Source organism: Jaculus jaculus, chromosome 1 (assembly GCF_020740685.1).
Source record: "Jaculus jaculus isolate mJacJac1 chromosome 1, mJacJac1.mat.Y.cur, whole genome shotgun sequence".
NCBI lineage: Eukaryota > Metazoa > Chordata > Mammalia > Rodentia > Dipodidae > Jaculus > Jaculus jaculus.
In genome coordinates this window covers 232,008,061-232,035,164 of record NC_059102.1, presented here as the reverse complement: position 1 = coordinate 232,035,164, position 27,104 = coordinate 232,008,061, and the positions used below count along the sequence as shown (strand labels likewise).

Below are 27,104 nucleotides of genomic sequence, written 5' to 3'. Positions count from 1 at the left end.
CATTCACTGAATAGTAAAAATGTATTTTAGATTAATATCAAATATACTAAGATTACATTTATAATCTGAACATATGTTCTACTCTTTTTTTATTTTCCTTTTCTTTATTTCTTTCTTGGTTTTTTGTTTTGTTTTCCCAGGTAGGGTCTTGCTCTAGCCCAAGGTGACCTGAAATTCAATATGTAGTCTCAGGCTGGCCTCAAACTCACAGTGATTCTCCTACCTCTGTCTCCCTAAGTGCTGGGATTAAAGGTGTGCACCACCACACCTGGTTTACCCTACTTTTATTTTAATAAGTCCTCACTGATGCTTAATTCTCTATTAGGGAAAAATAATTCTGAGCAATTAAAGTAAGGTCAAAAGATAGGGCTTTGGGCTGGGTGTGATAGTGCATACCTTTAACCCCAGCACTAGGGAGGCAGAGGTAAGGGTTGCCATGAATTCGAGGACATCCTGGGCTACAGCGACACCCTACCTTGGAAAAAAAATTGGGTTTTAAGTATAACTAAAAGACTTTTTTCTATGATCCAAGTGAAAGGAAAAGCCAAGAACAAACAAACAAGCCACCCAACTGTGTGACTACGTGACAGACTCAACTAGGGGAAGAAGACCTCACAAGTTCCAAAGACTGTTAGGCAAGAGAGAGAGAGAGAGAGAGAGAGAGAGAGAGAGAGAGAGAGGGAGAGAGACACACACAGAGAGGCCAGAATCAGTAGAAAGTTCACTTAGTTCTCAGTATCCACTTCTTAAGCACAGTAAATTATTGTATAACGTTTTCCCAGAAAAATGGCAAAGACTTCAAAATATTTGCTATTTAGATTACTTTATAGAAATAGATCACTTTTCATCTGTAATTTTAGAAACTGCTTGAAAGATTGTCTGATAAAGCCGGGTGTGGTGGTGCATGCTTTTAATCCCAAGTACTCAGGAGGCAGAGGTAGTAGGATCACTGTGAGTTCGAGACCACCCTGAGACTCCATAGTGAATTCCAGGTCAGCCTGAGCTATAGTGAGACCCTACTTCAAAAAACCAAAATAAATAAATAAATAAAAGAATGTCTGACATTATACAAAAACCAATCATTCTTTAAGGCTAAATTAGATCTGAACATGTCTGTCAAAATTTCAGTTTTGATGTCTTATGGCATATACCTATATAGTCCTGCCTAACATGGTACAAGCAACCAAACAAATAAAATGTTTGACTTTGAACAGCAGGTTTGTACAGTTTTTTTCAGAACTTCCAAAGATTACACAGTAGCAAACTAAATGCTTCACTTGAAACTCCAAAGCACAACCAAGTTTAAAGGGCATGTTCAAGGAAGGCAAGATACATAGTTACAAACTATTTTGTTTATGAATTTCAGTACCTGGAACCTGAATGATTTCCATTCTGTCCAACAAGGCAGGTGGAATTGTAGCAGTGGTATTGGCAGTAGCTATAAAAAGAACTTGGGAAAGGTCAAAGGCCACATTTAGGTAGTGATCTGTGAAATTATGGTTTTGTTCAGGATCCAACACCTAGGGGAGAACAATGAACATTAAAAAACCTTGATAGTTCCACTAGAAAGTTATGCAAACTAAAACACACAATGTATTATTAGCAACGTTGACATTTTTACTTCAGTGTTAGTGTTACATGTTCACAACTGTCAAAGTTTCTGGCAACGTATGAAGGCAGAACAGCAAAAAGAAGCAAAAATTATTCTTGGAAGTTTTGTTCTCAAATCTACTTATTACCACCTAATGTGGTCTTACAAGTTAACCATCTTGTATAACCAGTTTTACTTTTGGTAACACACCTATCTTAGTCACTAAGGTAATACAAAGTAAATATAGATTATATTGAAATTTTTAGGTAAAAGGTAAGTTAACAACGAGTATATTCTTTCTCAAACATGATCAGAAAAATAAGTTCTTTAACTAGAAAATTCCAAATAAAAATAAATAGTAAAAATTGCAGCTACTGTGTTGTGAAAAATGCACAATAAATATAAACTTTTAGAGCTGGAGAGATGGCTTAGCTGGTAAGGAGTTTGCTTGCAAAGCCAAAGGACCCAGGTTCAACTCCCCAGGATCCATGTAAGCCATATGCACAAGGGGCCACATGAGTCTGGATTCGTTTGCAGTGGCTGGAGGCCCTGGGCACCCATTCTCTAGCTGCCTCTTTCTCTCTCCTCTCTCTCTCAAATAAATAAATAAAAATATTTAAAAAATAAACTTAAAATATGCCTTAAAGCAAAACCTTTATGTTTATATTAAACAAAATAGCAATACATTTCAAAGAGCTCATCTGGTATAATAGCTAACTCAGCAATTAGATTCTTAAAATGAGTAACTATATATAGACTATCTTCTTCAGGTCACAGGTGCTCCTGCTACAGGCCTACACAAGGACTTACACCAGGAACACCCTAAGATGGACATATAGGTCAAAAAGGAAATGACATGACTGAAATACTTACCACAATTTTATTATAAAACCAGCTTTTCTTTGCATCTGATTCCCTTCTTAAAGCCTCATTTTAACAAATATCTACCAGTTATCTTAATTCAAAGCTCTCTGCTTATAATCTTCAATTTTATAAACTCAGTGTATATTTAGATCACATTTCCCAGAAGGCCTTGATGTCATATTTAGACAAGACTTAATAATGTTTTTGTGGGGGCTGGAGAGATGGTTTAGTGGTTAAGGCATTCGCTTGCAAAACCAAAGTATCTCAGTTTGACTCTCCAGGACCTACATAAGCCAGATGCACAAGGCGTTACATGCATCTGGAGTTCATTTGCAGTGGCTGGAGGCCCTGGTATGCCCATTCTCATTCTCTCTCTCTCTCTCTCTCTCTCTCTCTCTCTCTCTCTCGGCCTCTTTCTCTCTGAAATAAATAAAATATATATTAAAAAGAGGTGCAATTTAATAATGTTCATGTAAAAATTTATATTTATTTGCATGTGCAAACACACATGTACACACGCATTCGTGCATGGGCACACGAGGGCTTCTTGCCACTGTGATAAAATGCCAGATGCTTGTGCCACATTTTACATCAGGCTTATATGGGTGCCTTCAAATTGAATCAAAAAGACAAGTTTCGCAAGCAAGCGTTTTTTTAACCACTGAACCATCTTCCAAATCTTAATAATGTTTGATGTTATTTTTGAAAAGGTATTTTTGACCCATTAAAGAAAGCACTAATTATATTCTGGACTATGAGTAATCATATTGTCAGACTGTTCAAGGAAAGTACAATTTTCACTTAAAATTTCAAGGCACTGGGTTTTTGTTTGGTTAGGGCTTTGGGGTGTCACTATATAGGTAAGTCTGGCCTGAAACTATTGGCATTTAGCCCTATGCAGCCCAGGCTGGCCTGGAACTTCCGTTTTCTTGCCCTAGCCTCCTGAGCGCAGGCATTATAGGCATGAACTAATATTCCCAGCTGGGGTCTTTTTTTTTTTTTTTTTGCTTTTTGAGATAGGGTCTTGCTCTAACCCAGGCTGACTTGGAATTCACTTGGTAGTCTCAGGGTAACCTTGAACTCACAGCGATCCTCTTACCTCTGCCTCCCAATTGTTGGGATTAAAGGCATGCACCACCACACCCAGCATTTTTTTTTTTTTTTTTTTATGATTCCAAGTCATTTGGAATTTTAAATTATTTACTTATTTGAGAGAGAGGCAGAAAGACAAAGAATGGGCATGCCAGGGCCTTCAGCTACTGCAAACAAACTCCAGATGCATGCACCACTTTGTGCATCTGGCTTATGTGGGTCCTGGGGAGTCCATTTAAGTTATGAGGAAAGTAAAGCATCCATGTCCAATCTGCCTCTATCTTTCCTTCAGGAGAAACCATAAAACCGGATATAAGCTTTGAATTAGCTTCAAAAATACTGATGAATAATAGTCTGCCTTAAAAAGGGAGACCTAGTAACTACTACCCAGAAGTCTCAGAGGAAACTGGTGAGTGTGTACAAGAAAACAATTTTACTAAAAACTTCGTTCCTAGACTGGAGAGCTGGCTTGCCTGAGCAGCCTAGGACTCATGTTTGAGTCTTCAGGTCCCACATAAACCAGATGCGCAGTGACCCAAGCACACAAAGTCGCACATGCTCACAAGGGGGCACATGTGTCTGGAGTTTGATTGCAGTGGCTGCAGGCCCTGGCACGCCAATTCTCTCTTTCACTCTTGCATTAAAAAAAGAAAGGCAGACTGTTGAGCTTGCCTCATAAAACAAACAAACCAACAAAAAAAATCTTTACTGCCATGAAACCTCTGCATCTTACCTGCTTCAGAGCCAGGGCTTACTCTGCCCAGCTTGGCCACATATATGGACTTGTAGACTAATGAGAGCATTATTTTCCCCATCTTTTCACTAGTTAAAAAGGTGTTCTGTATCAACCCTAGGAGAACTTCTGCCTAGCAGTGTGCTTGGGAATGGAAGTGTGCAAGCAGCTGTGAGGTAACACTTGACTCCTAAGAATGTGCAGTGTGGGCTTGGGGGCAGGGTGGCCTGTGTGTGAGAAGTTTCCATTGGGAATTGTTCTTCAATAATGATTTCTGACAAGAGATAAACTATAGATGTTTGCAAGCAAGCCAGATGTAATACAAATTATATCAGTAAATTGTCATGTGCTGTTTGAGCTTGTTGAGAGCTGACTGTGGGAACAAGGTAGGCGCCCTTGTCTCAGAACCAAGCATGTTTATTCCAAGAGTCCTCTGAGACTCTTTGTCCTGAGGCAGGCTGCCCCCCCCCACCCGGCCCAGCGACAAGGAAAGGGAGAACAGCAAAACAGTTCAAGGGTATTAAAAACACTGCACTCTGAAACGGCTGAAGATAAATCATTTCCCCAAACTGTCTGGCACCTTCTCAAGTCTCAAGACTTAAGCTGAGGTTCTTACTGTTTATCCCATGGTATAAAAAATACCTGTGATGGGAATGGCATTGAAATCTACACCCTGGGATAGAGAGATGGCTCAATGGGGAAAGGCACTTGCTTGCAAAGCCGCCAGCCTAGGTTAGATTTTCCAGTATCCATGTAGAGCCAGGTGCACAAAGTGGAGCATACATCTGGGTTTGTTTACAGTGCCAAGAGGCCCTGGCATGCCTATATCCTCTCTTTCTATCTCTCAAATAAATAAATATATATTTTAAAACAGAAAGAAGGACTGGAGAGATGACTTAGCAGTTAAGGCATTTGGCTATGAAGGCTAAGGACCCAGGCTTGATTTCCTAGAACCCATGTAAGCCAGATGCACAAGGTGGCACATGCATCTGGAGTTTGTTTGCAGTGGCTAGAGGCCCTGGTGCACCCATTCTCTCTCTATGTCTCATAAATAATAAATAAATAGAAATAATTTTTTTTTAAAAAAAAGAAAGCTCTATCTAAGGAAGACACTGCCTAGGACCCTCCATCATGACTCCACTTGGGCTAGAGTTTCCACTGGGCCTCCCCAGCATTTCTGGATGTTGTGAGTGCCCATCTAATGCTCTGTCACATATCTGCTATTTGCTATATTTTTGATAAACTGGAACATAAATTATAAGTCATGTGCTCTTACTACTTGTTGAGTGTTGACTCTGGGAACAAAATCAGTACTGGCCCCTTCCCTGGTCCATCTCAGATCCAACCATGTTTACAGCCCAGTGGCTGTAAATACATAAATGCTGTGCCGTTGAGAACAGATAGAAAGAAAATCATTTTCTAGTCTGTCTGATACTCCCAACTCCCACCAAGAAAATATCTTAAGACTTGAGTAGGGGTCACTATTGTTCATTCTATGGTATGAAAATGCCTGAGGTAGGAATGCTCAGGACCCTCAGCAGTTTTATGGACCTGAGCTGGTGTGGTGTTATTTGCCTGCTGCCTGGCCTTTGTTCTTCCACTTCTCAGTGGGACTCCTCCACCATTTCTGCTGTGTGCTCTTCAGTGCCTGGCTTGATGTTCTCTTCTTGACTTTCTACCTGCCATTTCTTCTTTTACCTTTGCTTCCTGGATCCCTAATACACTCACTCAGTCAAAATCAAAAGTATGGCTACTGAAGAGCATTCTCTGGACAGAATACCAGAAACACACTACATTAATTACAACTCACTAGGTAACTAGTGTTGTAATTATCTGTAACTATTTATTAAAAAAAAAAAACTATACCTTTTAGAGATATGAACTGAAATATTTACAAAAAGACATGATGCATAGAATTTGCTTTAAAAATCTTCAAAATCCTCAATACATGGGCTGGAGAGATGGCTTAGTGGTTAATTGCTTGCTTGTGAAGCTTAAGGACCCCGGTTTCAGGCTCCATTTCCCAGGACCCACATAAGCCAGGTGCATGCACAAGGTAGCGCATGCATCTGGAGTTCATTTACAGTGGCTGGAGGCCCTGGCACATCCATTCTCTTTCTATATATCTGCCTCTTTCTCTCTCTGTCTGTTGCTCCCAAATAAATACATAAAATAAACAAAAACAAATAAATAAATAAATAAAAATCCTCAATACACATAAAATAAGCAAGGTAGATCAGATAGGAAGCAGAACAAAAAGGATACTTGCAGGCTGGAGAGATGGCCAAGTGGTTAAAGCACTTGCCTGCAAAGCCTAATGACCCAGGTTTGATTCCCCAGTACTCATGAAAAGCCAGATGCATAAAATGGCACATGTGTCTGGAGTTAGTTTGCAGTGGCTTAGAGGCCATTGGCATATATATTCTCTTCCCCCATCTCTCAAATAATTAAATATCATATAAAATAAAAATTCTATCTTTTGGATTCCTCTATCCCAATAAAACAAGCTTACCAAATAATCTCTTTAAAAAAAAAGTATACTTGTGACTTCAATACCCCACTGAGACCACATTTGTATTTAGCTGTTCTTAGACCAGTGGTCACAACAGTGAAAAATGACCCACCAAAGTGCAAGCAGAAATCCTTATCTAAAAATACCAAAAAAGTAATGAGCTTTTGAAAGAACATGTAAATAGAAATGATGGTGTCACTTGACAGTACAGCATTATGTATCCAGTGACAGGAGAATAGAAACTCCACTATGGGAAAGGCTGGATGTAGAGTCCCTGCTCATGTGCTGCGGGTAGTTTGAATGTATATTCCCAATAAGCTCAGGTGTTTTATTAACAATCTCCAGTTGCCTGGCTGACGGAGGTGTCACTGGGGGTGGATCCTGGAGTCCAGCCCTAAGGTGTCACTGGAGGTGGATCTAATTTCCAGCCCAAAGGTGTAAGCAGTTTGAGCTTGGGCGGGGTCCTGCTTGCTGCCGGGTTTGTGCTTGTCATTTTTTGGAGTTTGCTGTCTAGAAATGGTTTCTCTCTGCTTGGATGTATAGAAGTTAGCAGCTGCTTTTGCCACTGGTGGAACTTTCCATAGATCTGTAAGCTTGAAATAAATCCTTTCTGCTCCTAAACTGTACCTGGTTTGGATCCCAGCAAGTGAAACTGTCTACAACACCTGCTTCCACTGAAACTGCTGTGTGCCTGAGCAAGCAGTCTTCTAACTTAAAATAGACATGTGGAGTGGGTTAGAAGATTACAGCAAAAGATCATTAAAGACAAAGATATAAATAAGAAAAGGATATATTTTTCTTCCTGAAATAAGTTTTTATATACACATTATAAAATAAAAGCAATTATTTAAAGTACATTGCTTTCACTGAAAATATAATTACCTTTAAAACTTTTATCCAATGCATATAAAGTATATACATATTCTTTGTGATTTTTTTTGGATATAAAGCCTTTAAGGAGGTAATTAAGGCTCCATGAGTGTGGTCCTAATCCAATCTAATTGCATCACTACAATCATAGAAGACTCCAGGGATGCACTCCTTACAAAAGAGAGATTTTCAGGAAGCTAAAGAGATAGGCCAAGGAGGAACCAAGCCTGCCAATCCCCGATTTTGCACTTCTAGCCTTCAAAGGTGTAAGAAAATAGAATTCTGGTTTTCTTGTTTGTTTTCATTTTTTTAGTTCTTTAAAGCCACCTAGAGAATAGCATTTTGTTGTGGCCGCTTTAAAGATTGATATAGCCTTGCTTTACATATACACATGCGTTTATCAATGTATGTACACATATATGTGGGGATATAGACTCAACATGCTTTTGTTTTTACTGATGGGGTGTGTGAACAAACACATGGAGATGAATTTACAAAAGGACAAGGAACCTCAAACAGAAAAGCACTCAAAACACAATCCACACACAGCTTTGAAAAAAGTAATTCAAGGATATTCCAGCTGCACCAGCGAAAACCAAAGGGTTGGAGGTAAGCAGGACCGTGACCGAAGCACGGCGGGGGAAGCAGAGCGCCGCGCTGAAAGCCTGCTCCTCCGCCACGGCAGCAGTGGCCAAAACCAGCCTTTCACAAAGTCTCCTACTAACTTGTGGCAACCCGAGTAGTGCTTATTCAAGAAAAAACAAACAAACAAAGACAGCTGAATTGTGGTAATTGTGGCATTTTGTGGCTCTGTGGCATTTTAACTTGCTTTAGTTCTACCCCCTTTCCTAAATTCACAGAAGCCTTGAAAACCAAAAGCCTTGTAAGCACAAAAGCTGTGAAAATCCCCAGCTTACCATCACCACAGCAGAGAACAGAATTAGGGCTCTCCAGAATCCTGACCCCCTTTTAGCCTTAATGGTCTCCTTAAAGGTCCTATGTATAAGTAGTCACCAAGAATATGCTGTATATATGTATGCATTGTATATATAAACACACAGCATATGTGTGTGTATACTGGGAACTAGTACCTTCTTCTTTATATGCAGAGAATGAGTTCTAAAAGATACACTTTTAGTGAAAGCAATGTACTTCAGTTAAATAACCGCCTTTACTGGGGATGTCAGCTGGCGGCTATGACAGTGCCTCAGAAAAGCTAACGTGACTTACTTAGAGAACTCTGTGCAAAAGATTCTATCCCAGTGTATTTGTCAACAACAGCGAGTGGCAAATGACTGATGCTGCAGCTGCCAGAGGCAACAACAGCAATGGACTAACAGAATGCTCAAATAAGTTCAAAGCGGGTGGGAGACACAATAGCTCAGTGGTAGAAGTTTGCATTAACACTTGCAGGGTGCTCCACCCAGCAACTCAACTTTCAAACACACCTAAAACAAAAAATCAAACACCTTAACTGCTAAGCCATCTCCCCAGTTCAAAACAAAACAAAATATCGAAAGGACAAACTGGATAATTAAGTTGCTTACAGGGGTCTCTCAAAAGCACTGCTGTGTTCTTGTGAATTCAGAGCTAAGCATGATCAGAAAAGCCCTGAAAAGGCTCTAAAAGTCCACATCTAACAAACATGGAGCCTCAATGAGGTGCCAGGCCAACTCTCCTCCTACATGGTAAGGGCACACCTCAATCTACATGAGGAGCTTCTGGAAGGGTGGAACAGTTGTAGATTCAGTCTGAGAAAATCTTTGTCCAATCGCTAGCTGACCACTGAAGAGACAGGCAACTTCAGTACCACACACTCGCAGTCAGCAAAAAGAACACAAACCATACAGGAACCAGGGAAGTTCTACAGTAGCAGCGACAAAGACAAAAACAGCAATGACGAACTGGGTGAGGGAAACTGACTATACAACTTAAACATAATTATTATGATCTAAGTGTACAGTTTCAAGAAAGACATTACAAAGAAACATACAAATACAGCCCCAACACAGGATTAAAAAAAAGCAGTCAATGAAAGATGCCTCTGAGAAAGGATGATAGAAGAAATAAATGTTATGTAAATATAATTTTTATAATCTTTTTATTTATTTATTTATTTACTTATGAGAGAGAGAGAGGGAGAGAGAGAGAGAGAGAGAGCGTGTGTGTGTGTGTGTGTGTGTGGTGTGTGTGTGCGTGTTTGCACCGGGGCCTCCTTCCACTGCAAATGAACTCCAGATACATGTGCCACTTTGTGTATCTGGTGCTGGGGAAACAAACCCAGGCGGTCAGACTTTATAAGAAAGCACATCTTATTGCTGAGCCATCTCTCCAGCCCTTTAAATGTAATTTAAAAAATGTATTTGAGGGCCTGGAGAGATGGCTCAGCAGTTAAGGTGCTTGCTTGCAAAGCCTAAGGACCTAAGTTCAATGCCCCAGCACACATGTAAAGCTACTGCACAAGGTGGCATATGCGTCTGGAGTTCACATGCAGTGGCTAGGAGGCCTGGCATACCCATTCTCCCTCTCTCTCTGCCACTGTCTCTCCCTCTCTCAAATAAAATATTTTTAAAAATGTATTTGACATTACAAAGTTCAACTTCCAGGAAAAAATTATGCTTGGCAAGTTGAACATGTTTTTCATATTTCAATCTATGTGTAAGAAAAAAAATAGTAATAGAGACAAACATACACTTGCTATAACACTTGTTCACTAAACATACCTATGTACAGACACACAGTTAAGTACTGAGTCAGCATGCTACTGTGAGGCATGATGCCAGCCAGGGGAGGAAGAGAGTTTACACAGTTCTGACAGATTGTCAGACCACCCGACAGGGGAGATGGAAACCTAGACAAGTAGTTAATGATGGGCAGGACTGCACCTTGATCAGAACTGCTTATCCATGTATACCTCTTGCCTTCTACTTAAACCTAAACTTCATGCCAGAGTCCCCTAAATGAACTAGTGGAGGGGATGTCAGTGGATCATTTCATTGGCATTTTTTTTTAATTTTTAAATTTTTATTAACATTTTCCATGCATTGGCTTTTTTTTTTTTTTTTTTTTTTTTTTTTTTTTTTTTGGTTTTTCGAGGTAGAGTCTCACTCTAGCCCAGGCTGACCTGGAATTCACTATGGAGTCTCAGGGTGGCCTCAAAGTCACGGCAATCCTCTTACCTCTACCTCCACCTCCCAAGTGCTGGGATTAAAGGCGTGCGCCACCAAGCCTGGCTCACTTATATTTTTAAACTATACATACATATTTTTTTCAATTTTAAATTTTATGCTCATTTCATGTGTATGCTCATTTCATGTGTGAACAAAGAAAAAGAAACTGAAATACAATGGAAAGAATTGTTGAGCTTGTAATAAATGTTTCTTCACAAGAAGTCTTTGTTCCTAAAAGATCCTACCAAAAATATGCATTTACATATCATAACACAGTCAAGGGACTCCTTGCAATCACTTCCCCAATATTTTTATTTATTTGAGATAGGAAGAGAGAGAGAGAGAGAGAGGGAGGGAGGGAGGGAGGGCACACGCGCACACGCAAACACTAAAGCCTCTTGCCACTGCAAAGTCCGGATACATACACATACTTTGTGAGTCTGGCTTTACGTGGGTACTGGGAAATTGAACCTGGGCCGTCAGGCTTTGCAAGCAAGTACCTTTAACTGTTTAGCCATCTCTCCAGCCGTTCATTTGCTCTTTTTTAGGGGGGGGGGCAGGTTCGAGGTAGGGTCTCACTCTAGCTCAGGCTGACTTGGAATTCACTATGCAGTCTCAGGGTGGCCTAGAACTCAGGGCAACCTTCCTACCTCTGCCTCCTGAGTGTTGGATTAAAGGTGTGAGCCACCACACCCAGTTTATTATTTTCTTTAATATTTATTTTTATTTATTTGAGAGAGATAGAGATAAAATTCATGTGCCAGGGCCTCCAGCTGCTGCAGATGAACTCCAGACATACGCACCACCTTAAGCATCTGGCTTACATGGGTCCTGGGGAATTAAACCTAGGTCCTTTGGTTTTGCAGGCAAGAGCCTTAACCACTGAGCAATCTCTTCAGCCCTCATTTGTTCTTTTAACACAAAACCACAGCTCAAAAGGACCGAGCGCTAGTCTATTCTGAAATTCTGGGAACTCACATTTAGGTTACCCCCAATACTATGTTCCAATGTGGTCAAGGTTTGATGAAGATTTTATAATAGAACAGAGAAAGTCATAATCAAGGCACTTACAAACACACTGGTGGAAACCTCATGTAGGTGTGTTATAGAAAAGCAAAGAATCCTCTGCTACAGGCCTCAATGTTACCTAGTAACATTATTAACATTTGGGTTAGTTAACCTAGGGGTCTGTTTATACATTCCAGAAAAGATTTCACTGGATAGTTCCAAGGGTGTATGGATCAGGTCAAACACAGAAGTGGGAAATAATGGCTACTAAAGGGGCTAGAGACAGTGGTAATAGTACATCTCCACAATCCCAGATGTTCCAATCAATCAGCCTTGTAGAACTCTTAACACAGGGCAGCTAGCTTTCTTCTGGGAACTTCAGTTCACAGTTCATCCCAATGTGCCAAACTGAATTAATCTTTTTTCTTTTTGTCCCCCTTACTTGTTTCTTTGATTGGCATATTGAGGACAGCTGGCTGAGCCTAGCTCATCAGGGCTGCTAATAAGGGCCAAGCTTATCCTAAAAACCTCAGTAACAAAAACAGAACCCATTTCTGAGTCTAAACAGGAATACAATTAACAATTAGATATAAAGTGGAAATTTCTCAGACACACTAGGATGTATGGTCTGTCTCCCTACTTATAAGATGCATGTGCTATTCTAAGAAGGTCAGAGAAATAGAAGAAACAGGAAGCCTGAAGTAACTTAAAGCAAGGAAATAAAAAGGAAAATCTTTAAAAAAGTTTTTTCTCTTAATTTTGCAAATCAATATGAATTAACAACATTTTACTTAAATCAGGGTACAAGAAGTGGGGACAGAGGAGCTAAAATAAAGAGGCTTTGATGAAAGGAATTTACAAAGCAGTCAGGTCCCATGTTTCTTCTCCCACATTAGCAATATCCTGAAGTCTGCTTAAGAAAATAAAGCAGTGGGGCTGGGGAGATGGCTCAGTGGTTAAGGTCCTTGCCTGCAAAGCCAAAGGACATAGATTGAATTCCCCAGGACCCACGTAAGCCAGATGCACAAGGTGCCGCATGCATCTGGGGTTCATTTGCAGCGGCTGGAGGCCCTGGTGTGCCCATTCTCTCTCTCTCTCTCCATCCCTCCACTTCTCTCAAATAAATAATAAATAATAAAAAAAAGAAAACAGTGGTTTCTTGGACAGGGTACACTGGGCCCAGCAGAGATAAGTATGTTCTACACTGCAGTCCAGGATCCAAGCGAGTACCTACATGGGGGATGCTAAAAGCAGTGCACTCTCACACCCCACACTGCTCCCCCAGCTTTTTCCAGTGTTGGCCTGCAGGCGTTTGTGGTCAAGAGGCAGGAAGCGTCCTCTTTTGCCTGGCATGGTGGTGTACACCTTTAATCCCAGCACTTGGGATGCAGAGGTAGGAGGATCACTGTGAATTCGAGGCCAGCCTGGGACTACATGGTGAATTCCAGGTCAGCCTGAGCTAGAGCAAAACCCTATCTTGAAAAACAAAATACAAAACAAACAAACAGATAAATAGAGAGTCCTCTTTGAAGAGTCTGAGAAGGCTAGGAAGAAAGACCTATACTTATGGACCCTAGAGGGTCCTCAACCACGCAGCTTGGCTAGATGATGCAACTGTGAATGCTCTGTCATGAATTCCACTCCGGTGTTCACAGCTTTCCAATCAGCATTTTTATTCCCTATTAATATGATTAAAGTGAAAATTTCCAAACATCTAGGGAACAGCTCTAGCATAAAACAGACCAAAAGAAATTCATACTGTGAACTAAAATTCTAAAATTTCTGCAAAGAAGAGACACCTATAAGACTGGCTGAATGATTCGAATTTCAGTGACTGTGGGAAGTTGGAATGTTGCAGGCCCAGAGCCAGTTTATCTTGGGCCATCTTAGAACCTTAAGTGGCTATTTAATGCCCACCTCTGTGCGCGATCTAACAGTACTCAGTAAATCCTTTGGGAGCATAAAGACAAACCACCAGCTTCCACCAACTAAAAAGCTAAGATTGTAAAAAAAAAAAAAAAAAAAAAAAAAAAAAGCTAAGAATGCAGATAGCATCTGAGGCCTTTAGCAAATTCCCTTGCTTTGCAGTAACCACCCACTTGATGCACCCACCAGTGTATGTGAAAAGCGTTTTGATTTATGACTTTGTTATGTTACTATAAAAACTTCATCAAGCTGTATCCACTTCGGAGCATGAAATTTGGGGTACCTGAATCGGCAATCACAGGCCATGGTCACTCATATTTGGCTCCAAAACAAAGTATCTCTTATTCCTTTTGAGGTAAGCATTTTTTCTAAAATATTTCTATTATTTATTTGGAAGGAGAGAGAGAAAGAGACAGAGAAAATGAATATGAATGGCTATGCCAGGGCTTGTCACTACAAATGAACTTTAGATACATTCACCACTCTGTGCATCTGGCTTTACATGGGTACTGGGGAATTGAACCTGGGCTATTAGGCTTTGTAAGCAAGTGTCTTTAACCACTGAGCAATCTCTCTATTCCTGTTGTTGATGTTAAAAACAATCCCGAAGCCAGGTGTGGTGGGCACATGCCTTTAATCTCAGCACTTGGGAGGCAGAGGTAGGAGGGTCACTGAAAGTTCGAGGCCACCCTGAGACTACATAGTGAATTCCAGGTCAGACTGGACCACAGTGAGACCCTACCTCAAAAAACCAAAAAAAAAAAAAAAAAAAAAAAAAAAAATCCAGAGCTAGAGAGATGGCTCAGTGGTTAAAGGCACTTGGTTGCAAAGCCTAATGGTCTGGATTCAATTCTGTAGTACCCATGTAAAGCCAGATGTCCAAAGTGTTGCATGCATCTAGACTTCATTTGCTTAAACATCAACAATAACAAATCATAGGAAAGAAATACTATAAAAATAAAAAAAACCTATCATTATCTTTTTCACAGAGTTACTACTATATGTGAAAAGCAAGATACTAGAATAGAATATGTAAGGGAAGTTTTTGAAATGATTAGTTTATGAAAAATGTTGTTTTGGGGGGCTGGAGAGATGGCTTAGCTGTTAAGGCACATGCCTGCGAAGCCTAAGGACACCAGTTCGATTCTCCAGGCTCCACGTAAACCAGATGCACATGGTGGCACATGCATCTGGAGTTCGTTTGCAGTGGGTGGAGGCCCTGGCGTGCCCATTCTCACTCTCTCCCTCTCCCTCTCCCTCTCCCCTCTCTCTGTCTGTAATAAAAAAAAAAATCTTAAAAAAATGTTTTCTTGGGCTGGAGAGATGGCTTAGCGGTTAAGTGCTCGCCTGTGAAGCCTAAGGACCCCGGTTCAAGGCTCAATTCTCCAGGACCCACGTTAGCCAGATGCACAAGGGGAAGCATACATCTTGAATTCGTTTGCAGTGGCTGGAAGCCCTGGCGCGCCCATTCTCTCTCTCTCTCTCTCTCTGTCACTCTCAAATAAATAAAAACAAAAACAAAAAAATTAAAAAAAATGTTTTCTTAAGAAAATGCTGAAGAAGTTGCAGAAAGTTTAACAAAAAAGAGGGATAAGTAACAAGAAAGAAAATATTAAGGCAATTAAAAATGTAATATCCACATAACAGGAGTTAAAAAAGGACAGAAAAAAAAATCACCAAAAATAAATTAAAGAAAATCTAAGGACAAGCAAACTAAGGACAAGCAGTATTCAAAGAATCTTTAAAGAAAGTGAAGAGGGGAGTGACACCATGTCTTATTGTCTATAATTATGGAAGTTGTCAATAAAAAAGTTTAAAAAATAATCTTTAAAGAATCAGCAAAAGTGGATAAAAAGCCCAATGGTAAGGCAGATTGTTGTAAAACTTCACAACACTGAGAAAGGGAAGATTCTAAACATGTTCAGAGAGGAAAGCGGATAGAAACAGAATGATTTAAGTCTTATCAACAGTAAAACTAAACCTGAAAGCCATGGAGCAAAGTAAAATTCTGCAGGGAAATTATTTCCAATAGAACAATATACCCAGTCAAATGATCAATCAAGTATGAGGGAAACATAAAGATATTTTCAGTCATTCAAAGTCTAAAGACACCACCCAGGCAAGCTTTAGGGAAGCTACTAGGGGATTAGTACTGCAAAATGATATAGACTTATCTACATGAGGCAGTAAGGGAACATGGTGGGATATAAATAAAAAAAATAAAATATTAAAAAAAATTAATATGGAAGAAAAATGATAGTGTGAGGGCAAAGGCAAAATCTTCATTTCCTATAGACAGAAGTCTCTCTCTTTATACACACACATACACACACACACACACACACACACACACACACACCACATACGCAAGCTATTTTGCAGGTTTTTATCCTCCCATCCAGCCTCCTCCCACTCTGGATCTTTCTGTAGCCCAGGCTGGCCCTGATTTTTCAATCTTCCTCCCTCAGCCTCCTGGGTAGCTGGGATTATAGACATGCTTCACTGTGCCCAGCTGAGCAGAGAAAATAGAAACAATTAACACATATTTGAAAAAGGTCAAAGTACAGAAACAGAAATGGGGCCCAGGGTAAAGGGGACTTAATATTTGCTTTTTGCAATAAAGGCCCAGAATTAATTCCTAAACAATAAACATGCATAAAATTTTGTTTTATTTATTTATTTTTTTTTGAGGTAGGGTCTCACTTTAGCTCAGGCTGACCTGGAATTCACTGTGTAGTTTCAAGGTGGCCTTGAACTCACAGTGATCCTCCTACCTCTGCTTACTGAGTGCTGGGATTAAAGGCATGTGCCGCCACGCCTGGCCTTGTTTTAGTTTTAATAAACAGAATAGTCAGCCTGGGCTAGAGTGAGACCCCACCTCAGAACGATCCCCCCTTCATAGAAAATAAGGACACTTATCACAAAAACAGAAAGAAATCTCCAAGGCATTTTTATGTAGATGTCAAATGGCTCCAGACTTCAGTCTGTATCCCACTGTTTTTCTAACTAACCACATACCCATGTGTACACATGACTTGGATATGATCTACTTTCATTCATACTCTTCAAGTGTGATTACACACGGGGAATTTTCTAGATCTTACCTCAAGTAGAGCAGCTGCAGGATCACCTTGTAAGCTTTTTCCCAGCTTGTCAACCTCATCCAACAGAAACACTGGGTTGTTGACTCCAACAGTCTTCAAGCCATTGATGATGCGACCGGGCATACTGCCAACATAGGTGCGCCTACAGAGAGAAGCAAAGCCACAGCGATGAGGTCCAGGCAAGGAGAGCACCACTGAGAAACCAAACTCCAGAGCTGTGAAGACGGCCCAACTTGTCACCAGAACATGGCAAGGAGGTGCTACGAACTGAAAAGGCACTATGGTACCTCCCAAAGTTATCAGATTAAATTCTGATTTCCTACTTTATCCTGACTACAAAATGCCCATGACATTGGAAGAACTCTCATTTAAAAGCAATAATGTTATTAATTATAGTAAGTAGGCCTGAGGTAAACAGTAATTATATTGAGACTCCATGATTCTGTCATTTGAATAAAACGGACCCTGTGCCTCATATGCACTAAGTGGCATCACCAAGCTTAGCCAGGTATTTTGTTAAGTGAAAATGTTAGAGGCTATGCTGTCATATGTGACTCAGAATCACTACATAATGATAAGAGATGCAAAAGTTAGTATGAAATAAAAATAAGCATGTTTACTCAAACTGCATGATAGATCATTTTTCCCCATAAAGCCAGTAAACTTTAGGCAGCCACTAATTTTAATATTTATTTACTTTAGAGAGAAGAGAATGGGTGCACCAGGGCCTCCAGCCACTGCAAGTGAACTCCAGGAGCATGTGCCACCTTGTGCATCTGGCTTTTGTGGGTCCTGGGGAATCAAACCTGAGTCCTTAGGCTTTGTAGGCAAGCGCCTTATCCATCTCTCCAGTGTCACTTACTAATTTTAGTTGGAACCTTGCTGCCTCTGTAAGGCACAAAGCAGATGGTATTTCTGAAAGGGCATAAAATGCTGCCTGCCTGTGAGGAAATGAGGGGTGGTAAGTGGAGCAGACAGTTCTATCAGGATCTGCACAGGACCACTGAGCCGATTCCGAGGAGGCCTCAATTCTGGCACATGACTCTATAAAGCAGGACAGAACAGAGTGACCTTTGAAAAGAAGAAAAAGCCTGAAAAAAAAAAATGAGAATGCCTTTCATCCAGGCAAGGTGACCACAGACAGCACAGAATATAGAAAGGACAAGATAAGAAATTACTAAACTCCTTCAGACTTGCTATTATCCTGATTTTATGGTGTGTCAAGGATAGGAAAAGTTGCTTAAATATAGAAATCTCTATGGGCCATTTTTTTGCTACATTAATTTCTTTTCCTTTCCTTTCCTTCTTTTGTATTTTTTTTAAATTTGTATTTGAGGTAGGGTCTTACTCTAGCCCAGGCTAACATGAAACTCATTCTGTAGACCCAGCCTGGCCTGGATTTCAAAGCAATCTTCCTGCCTCATCTTCCTGAATACTGGAATTAAAGTTATGCACCACCACACTAAGCTTTCTTTTCATTTTCAATAAAATTTCAAAAATTATAAACTGACAACTATAAAATAAAGACATGTGGAAAAAGTGGTATCTCAGGCACACTTTATTTTTTTTAAGGTGTGGCAGAGAAATTCTTTTGAAAAATAATGAACACAGGATGTGTAATGAATTATTTCTCTATTTAACTTAACATGCAATTCTGTCAGGAACCACCATGCCCAGCTGACACAGGCCTTTGAATGACACTTGATCTGAGTCTCAGTTTCTTCATCTGGAATAATGGGGTATAATAATGCTAATCTCATGGATTCAAAGGAGATTTTGGAAGAACATACATGAAAACCATGTTGCATAGTACCTGGCACACAGGAACAATGACTTAAAAGGCAAGTTTTGGTTTCTTACACAAGATGCAAATACAGAAGTCAGTACAACTGATTCCCATTCCAATTTATGCCTCATCAACTCTTACATACAGTGTCCTTAGTCTAGAGATCATGACACAAAGATAACCATCTTTTTTTTTCATTTTTATTAACATTTTCCATGATTATAAAAAAAATCTCCCATGGTAATTCCCTCCCTCCCCATCCCCACACTTTCCCCTTTGAAATACAAAGATAACCATCTTTATCAGTTCAGCCACACAGGTATCACCATTGCTAAGGTGGTAATAAGCCTCTGACTAATATCATACAGCTCATAACTACTGGGTATGTCAATAATGCCATTAATATTAAATTAGAGAACACATTAAGTAACAAACAAAGTTGCCACCTTTTACTGACATTCTGAGTCGAAATAAGGTGGTAAGTTTGGCCTACTCTACTAAGAGTAGGCTAAATAATCACTTGAGCCTCACTGGAAAATTTCTTCCAATGTTCAGAGAAAGTAAGTAGTGATCTAATATTATTAACTGGCTAGATAACTGATTTAGCAGAGAAATTTAATACTTCTTCTAGTATTAAAAGAAAACTTCCATTTTCTTCAGAAACTACCCAAGAAATGTAGCACTCAGTATCTTACATATGCTGAATTTGTTTGCATATCCTTTTGTATTCAGGACTGGTTTTTGTCAGAAGTTATGTTAGCATGTAACTTAATGGCTAAAGACACAGAATATACTTTGAAAACTCCTAGGGAATGTAGAATCAGATGAAGAGAGTGCAATAATACACAAAATGAAAATGTTCTCTTTCAATATCACCAATTTCTTAATAAATTCACATAATAAAATATTCCTCAGAGAAACAATATGGGTTGGAAATAAATCAAAATGGCAACATGCTAGTCTCTATTCTATCTCCTCTCTGCAGAGCATCTGGAAGTCACACAATATAATAAGACATGCGTACAATATGCCCTTCAGTGACTTATTATTCAGCCTACCTAGAATTTTCCTACAACTGAAGTAAACATGCTCATTCAAAACAATGTGAACTCTGGCTGGGGCTGAGGCTCACTGACAGAATGCTTGCCTAGCCTGTGCATAACCTCGGGTACATGCCCAACAACTCAGTAAGATAATAATAAAAATACATGAATTCTGTGAAAACATTATATACTACCCTACCCACATACACAAGTTTGTTTTTACGTAGCAGCTTAAAGTAAAAATTGGAAAATATTCTGATGGAATATATCTAAGGCGAAACTATTAAATTGTTAAAAGAAAAATATAAATAGTACATTTTTCTTATAATTGCTACAGATAATTCATAAATTTTTCAGGGCTATTCAGCTCAAGCATAAGACACACAAACCAAAACCTCTCTATATACTTCAAAATTTTAAATTCTAAGGTTAGCATTTTTCATTTTTCAAAAAAAATGTAAACTTCAAAAAGTCACCATCAGGCTCTATAGAAGACTCAGTGGTTAAAGGCACTGCTCGAAAAGCCTGCCAGCCTGGTTTCGATTCGTCAGTACCCTCACAAAGCCAGATGCACAAAATAGCCCATGCAAGTTCATTTGCACAGCAAGAAGCTCTGGCATACTCATATTCTCTCTCTCCCCTCCCACCTCTTCTTGTAAATAAATAAATACACACACACACACACACACACACACACCACACATATTTATTTATTTATTTTGGTTTTTCAAGGTAGGGTCTCACTCTAGCCCAGGCTGATCTGGAATTCACTATGGAGTCTCAGGGTGGCCTTGAACTCATGGCAATCCTCCTACCTCTGCCTCCCGAGTGCTGGGATTAAAGGTGTGCACCACCACGCCTTCTTAATAAAAAATATATTTTTTAAAATTATAGTATCACGTATTTATAGCCCTGTGGATAATCAACTTTGTACTATTTTATTCTAAACTTAAATAGCTTCAAGTTTAACATAATCCAGCCAGCCAGGCCAAATGTGACAGTGGGTGCAATGGTAGAATGTCTTGTTATGGGAGAAATCAACTACTCTCTGACTGGAGTTGAGGTCCACTTCATGAGAGGGAATGTATGCCTGGTACTGGAAACCTAATCAAAAACCTAGAGCTAGGCAAGGACTTTCTGAATAGAACCCCAGTGGCTCAGGGGATAAGACAACTAATCAACCATTGGGACCTCATGAAATTAAAAAGCTTTTGTACAGCAAATGACACTGAATAGAGCAAAGAGGAAGCCTAGAAAATGGGAGAAAATCTTTGCCAGATATACGCCTGTTAGAGGATTAATATTCAAGATGTACAAAGAACTGAAAAAACTAAATAATAAGAACTCAAACAACGCAACCAAAAGTGGACTATAGAACTGAATAGAGTTCTCAAAAGAAATACAAATGGTAATAAACATCTAAAAATATGTTCTACATCCTCAGCCATCAGGGAAATGCAAATTATAACTACTTTGAGATTCCATTTCACTCCTGTCAAAATGGCTACCATCAAGTAAACAAATGAGGGCTGGAAAGATGGCTTAGCAGTTAAGGCATGAAGCCTAAGGATCCAGGTTCAGTTCCTCAGAACCCATATAAGCTAGCTGCATATGGTGGTGCATGCATCTTGAGTTCATTTGCAGTGGCTAGAGGCCCTAGTGTGCCCATATTCTTTCTCTAATAAATAACAACAACAACAAATGACAATAAATGCTGCTGTGGGTATGGAAGAGGAAGACGCCTTCTACACTGTTGGTGGGAGTGCAGAAATCAGTGTGGAGGCTCCTGATACAGCTAAAAGTAGATTTACCATATGCTCTACTATACCACTCCTTGGTATATACCATAAAGACTCTACTCATTACTACTGACACACTTGCTCATCCATATTTATTACTGCTCTATTCACATTAGCTGAAAAATGGAACCAGCCTAGAAACCCTTTAACTGGTAAATGGATAATGAAGATGCAATATATTTATACAATGGCATTTTATTAAGTGATAAAGAAAAATGAAATTATGAATTTCATTGCAAGGAAATGAAGCTGGAAAAGATTATAACTGAGGTAACCCAGGCCCATAAGGTCAAAAGGCATATGTTCTCTCTCATTTATGGATCCTAGCTTAAGATGTTTCCATTTGTATGAGAGTCAGTACTAGAGGTCAGGGAGCTAGAAAGGGGCTATGAGGGAGGAAGGAGTGGGGTGGGCTAAAGGGAAGGGCATAGTAGATATGTAAACAGAAGAGCAGAATACTAGGGGTGAAATGATCTAAACAGGGTCAGGGGAGGGGAGGGAATAGAGGAAAGGGTAGGAGTAAGATTAATGAAAATTTTAAAGAGAGTTTAGACAGAAATATCCTGTGGATGTGGATAATATTTTTCCCAGAAGCCATAGTTATTATAAAAATTTAAGTGTTAGGGGTGGGATATACTTTCCAGTGAATTTTGGACAAAGGGAAGTCCTTGATGCCCCAAAACATTATAGGCCACTGCAAAGGCTTGTTGTGGTTGCCCACCAAAACTAGATGGTAAGACACTCTTGCTGAAGACTCATACTTGTGCTGAAATTCACTGAGAAATCAAGCTGTAGCTGAGCTTGAAGCCTCCTCCATGTTAACTAGCAGTCAGGATTCTGGAAAGAGTTATACAGCATGCAGCATGTTGGGGAAGAGAAGTCATCAGTGTCTTAACCAGCAGTAGACTCTAAGCATTATGGCTGGCCACCCAGGCCAAATGCACCAACTGGTACAATGGTAGCATGTCTGTTACAGGGGACACCAACTGCTCTCTGATTGGACTGGAGGCCTGCTCCACAGGAGGGAATCCATGCCTGGTACTGAAGACCTAGTCAGAAGCTTATGTATGGCTGGGGAAGCCATAAGCCTTAGGGGGAAAGAGGGAAGACTACTACTGTTGTCTAGTTAAATGCATATATTATGCCCACCAAAGTGCCCTCCAAACACTTATTTTTATGCCTATATATTGGTATTCTCACTTTCTTCTCTTCCTAGATGGCAGTGACTACTGGAGTGACTCAAAACTTATCAAAGGGCTGAGAAGAAGTGACAGTGGGGTGTTCAGCACTCAAACATCTCTATCACACCCTCCAAGGCCCAGGGACTATTGTGGAAGAGACAGAGGAAAGAATGTAAGAGCCAAAAGAAGGAGAAGAGTGCTTACATTGCTGTCTTCCAGACACAAAGTGGTCTTGGTATTCCTGACCTCTCTGTGGCTGACACTACCTACACAAGACCTGCATAATAGAAGAAAAAAGATGATGACATCAAAATAGAACCAGGACTACTTAGAAAGAAGAAGGGATTCGGTGGAGGGAAATAGGACAGAGGAAAGGGGAGCAAGATGGAAAGGGATCATGGTATACTGTCTTAATAAAAACTTTTTACACACCGGGCGTGGTGGCGCACGCCTTTAATCCCAGCACTCGGGAGGCAGAGGTAGGAGGATCACCATGAGTTCAAGGCCACTCTGAGACTCCATAGTGAATTCCAGGTCAGCCTGGACCAGAGTGAGACCCTACCTTGAAAAACCAAAAAAGAAAAAAAAAAAAAAACTTTTTACAGAAATGAACACCCTGGTAATTCTGACCTAAAAATCAGGAATAAGATGCAGCTCACCATCAATTTTTTTCTGCTTACTGTTGATATAGCACAGTACTAAAATGATATTTTCAAAGAATGGGTAACATAACTACTAAAATAGCAGGCATGGTGGCACATGCCTTTAATCCCAGCACGTGGGAGGCAAAGGTAGGAGGATTGCTGTGAGTTCGAGGCCACCCTGAGAGTATATAGTGAATTTGAGGTCAGCCTAGGGTAAAGTAAGACCCCCAAAAAACAAAACAAACAAAAGTTAATGGGCTAAGTGGATTGAACAGGAATCTTTTTGAAAAAAAAAAAACAACAACAAAAACAGCAAGAGATGCCTAATGAAAAGTCTGAGGAAGGCTGGAGAGATGGCTTAGCGGTTAGGCACTTGCCTGTGAAGCCTAAGGACCCCGGTTCGAGGCTCGATTCCCCAGGACCCACGTTAGCTAGATGTACAAGGGGGTGCACGCATCTGGAATTCATCTGCAGTGGCTGGAAGCCCTGCCACATCCATTCTCTCTCTCTCTCTGCCTCTTTCTCTGTCTGTCACTCTCAAATACATAAATAAAAATAAGCCTAAAAAAAAAAAGTCTGAGGAAAGAAAGCAGTTAACAGTGATTACCTTCCCATGGCAGGAAACCTGACTGTTTTCCCCTTTCTTTTCTTATTTTTTATACTTTCTATCAATGGTGTGGTTTGTATGCATTTTTATTTATTTTCTCCAGAAAAGTTCTAATTAAAATGAAAAAGGGTTGAGAGAAAAAGAAACAGCACTGATATTTTGGAAACTCAGGTTGCCCATGTGCACAGGGTAGCTATACAGCAAAGTGGAAAAAGTAGTAAACTTAGGTTCTAATGATCTCAAGAAGAAAAATGTGGTATTAATATGGCATGCCTAAACAAATATCATTATTACCTTTCTGGCAGTCACTTCTAATTTTTATATAGACTAGTTTGTATGAATGGAGTCATCTAAAGGATTGCATGACTTACAAACTGCTATTATGTTTTAACCTTATACAAACTCAGAAAACATTTTTAAGTACTTACCATTTTTATCACCGTGCTAAATAAGTATCACTGAGAGACATAAAGGAGTATATGATATACAACAAATCCTTTCCCCAGCAGAGCTTGGTGTTTTTACTGTGTGTGTGTGTGTCTTGACTGTCCCTTATCCGAAATGTTTGAGATGAGAGTGTTTTGGATTTTTTCATGTTATCAGTATTTGTATATATGTAACAGATACCTTGGGAATGGGATGCAAATCTACACACAAAATTCACCTAGGTCTCATATACATTGTATGCGTGTAGCTCTTATACATAGAGGCTGCAGGAAATTTTAAACAACATTTTTAGTGTATCTGTATTTTGACTGAGACCTACTCATGAAGTAAGGTATATAATTTTCCCTTGGGTATCATGTCAGTACTCAAAAAGTTTTGGATTTTTGAACATCCCAGATTTCCAAATTAGGGATGCTGAACCTGTATTTATGCTTGATCTCCACAGATGCACATTAGAAATGGCAAGGCCTGGACTGGAGACATGGCTCAGAGGTTAAGGTACTTGTCTGCAAAGTCTAAGGACCCTAGTTCAGTTCCCCAGGATCTACGTGAAGCCAGATGCACATGTGTCTGGAGTCTATTTGCAGTGATTAGAGGTCCTGGCATGACAATTCTCTCAAGCTCTGCCCACAACTTTCTCTCTCAAATAAACTAAATATTTTTTAAAAAGAAAGAAATGACAAGGCCTACATTATTTAACCATTAAAGGAGAAAAATAAATAACAGTCTCATTAGAGAAGAGAAAGCTCTTAAGTGACTACGTGTATATCAGCAGAAGAAGCCTGAGTTAGGGCCCGTTTTGCAGAGGCAAAGAACTGAATGAAAGGCAGGTGCTAAGGAAGACATAAAGAACACCATAATATATCTCCTATACTTTGCTAAAAATATATATTACAAGCTTGGAGGCCGAGATGATGGCTCAGTGGGTAAAGTAGTTGTTGCACAAGCTTGATGAGCTGAGCTTGAATCCCACAATAAAACTGAACGTGTAGCTCAAGTGTCCGCAATGCCAGTGTGCACCTACAGCAAGAAGCGAGAAGGGAGGAAGAGCCCAAAGCCTGTAAGCCAGTCAACATGGTGTACAACACTGTGGGCAAGAGAAACCCTGTCTCCCACAAGGTGGAGGATGAGGAACAGCACTTGAGGTGCTCTATGACCAAGGCATGTACACACAAAGCATACACACTGCTTCAGTTATTTTTCCCTTATGACAACTAGTAATGAAACAGCTAATATATTTATAACTTTACCATTTCAGGTTATATGTAAAAATTTATCACTATGGGAATCACAAGATAATTATCTCTTCATGTTGTTCCAAGGTTGAATCACCAAGAGGCTAGGTGTGGCAGCACAGGCCTTCAATCCCAGAACTTGGGAGGCTGACATAGGTAGGAGGATCATTATGAGTCTGAGGCCAACTTGGGGCTACAGAGTGAGTTCCAGGTCAGCCTGGGTTACAGTGAGACACTATCTCAAAACAACAACAATAAACAACCTGAGGCATGGATTCCTTGCATCTCCTAGTATAACTTTACTATCTAGTATAACTAGTATAACTTTACTATCTGTGCTAAAAGGAGTTATTATGATAATGATTTGAAATAGATGGGAGTAATATTTTTTAAAAAAACATTGTATTTATTTATTTACTAAAGAGAGAGAGAGAGAGAGAGAGAGAGAGAGAGAGAGAATATGAATATGGGCATACCAGAACTTCCTGTCTCTGCAAATGAACTCTAGACACACATTTATGTGTTTCGTTTTACGTGGGTAATGGGGCTCAAACCCAGGCCATCAGGCTTTGCAAGCAAGTGCCTTTAACCTCTGAGCCATCTTTCCAGCTCATCACAGGAGTATTTTTTTTTAACAAAAGAACTAAAAACAAAACCCAGATACATGAAGTTTCATAAAACTTTGTCCAATAAGATATTTTCAAACTTTTTTTGTTTTTGTTTTTTCAAGGTAGGGTCTCACTCTAGCTCAGGCTGACCTGGAATTGACTCTGTAGTCTCAGGGTGGCCTTGAAGTCACAGCCATCCTCCTACCTCTGCCTCCTGAGTGTTGGGATTAAAGGCGTGCGCCACCACGCCCAGCACAATATTTTTAAACTTTTTAAGAGAGAGCAACAGAGAGAGAGAATTGGTGTGTCAGAGCCTCGCCACTACAATCAAACTGCAGATACTGAGCCACCCAGTGCCCATGTGCAACCCTGAACTTGTGTCACCTTTGTGCGTGTGGCTTACGTGGTATCTGGAGAGAGATCAAACACATAGCGCCTTAACTGTTAAGCCATCTCTCCAGCCCTCCAGTGAGATTTTTTTAAAAAGGCTTACAGCTTTTTTTTTTTTTTAAGATTTTTATTTATTTATTTGAGAGAGAAGCAGACAGAGAGAATGCAAGATTCATGCACCACCCTGAGCATCTGGCTTATGTGGGTTCTGGGGAATTAAACCTGGGTCTTCTAGCTTTGTGGGTAAGCGCCTTAACCACTAAGACATCCCTCCTGCCCTCCAATAAAATTTTATACTGAGTATCTATGAACTAATTAAATTATTAAAATGTAATATTTTAATATAAAAACTTTAGTTGTAAAAATGACTATCAGGGACAGATATCCTGTGGCTTATAAAATGGACATAAAAATTTAAATAATTGCAAATGTAAAATATTTACAAATGCATGAGTTATGAAGCTAAGCTTGCCTCCATTCTTCCTTTAAGCTAT

The 27,104-nt window shown here is 39.8% G+C and overlaps 1 protein-coding gene across 1 annotated transcript in view; it reads right to left on the bottom strand.

The window, feature by feature from the left end:
* The window catches only part of Lonp2 (lon peptidase 2, peroxisomal), a 129,288-nt gene that overhangs the window by 67,859 nt on the left and 34,325 nt on the right, over positions 1-27,104 (bottom strand). The window contains exons 8-9 of the mRNA XM_045130631.1: positions 16,871-17,012; positions 1,370-1,520 (exon numbers count right to left, since the gene is read on the bottom strand). Of these exons, the coding sequence (XP_044986566.1) occupies positions 1,370-1,520; positions 16,871-17,012 (293 nt within the window). The remainder of the gene's footprint in view (positions 1-1,369; positions 1,521-16,870; positions 17,013-27,104) is intronic.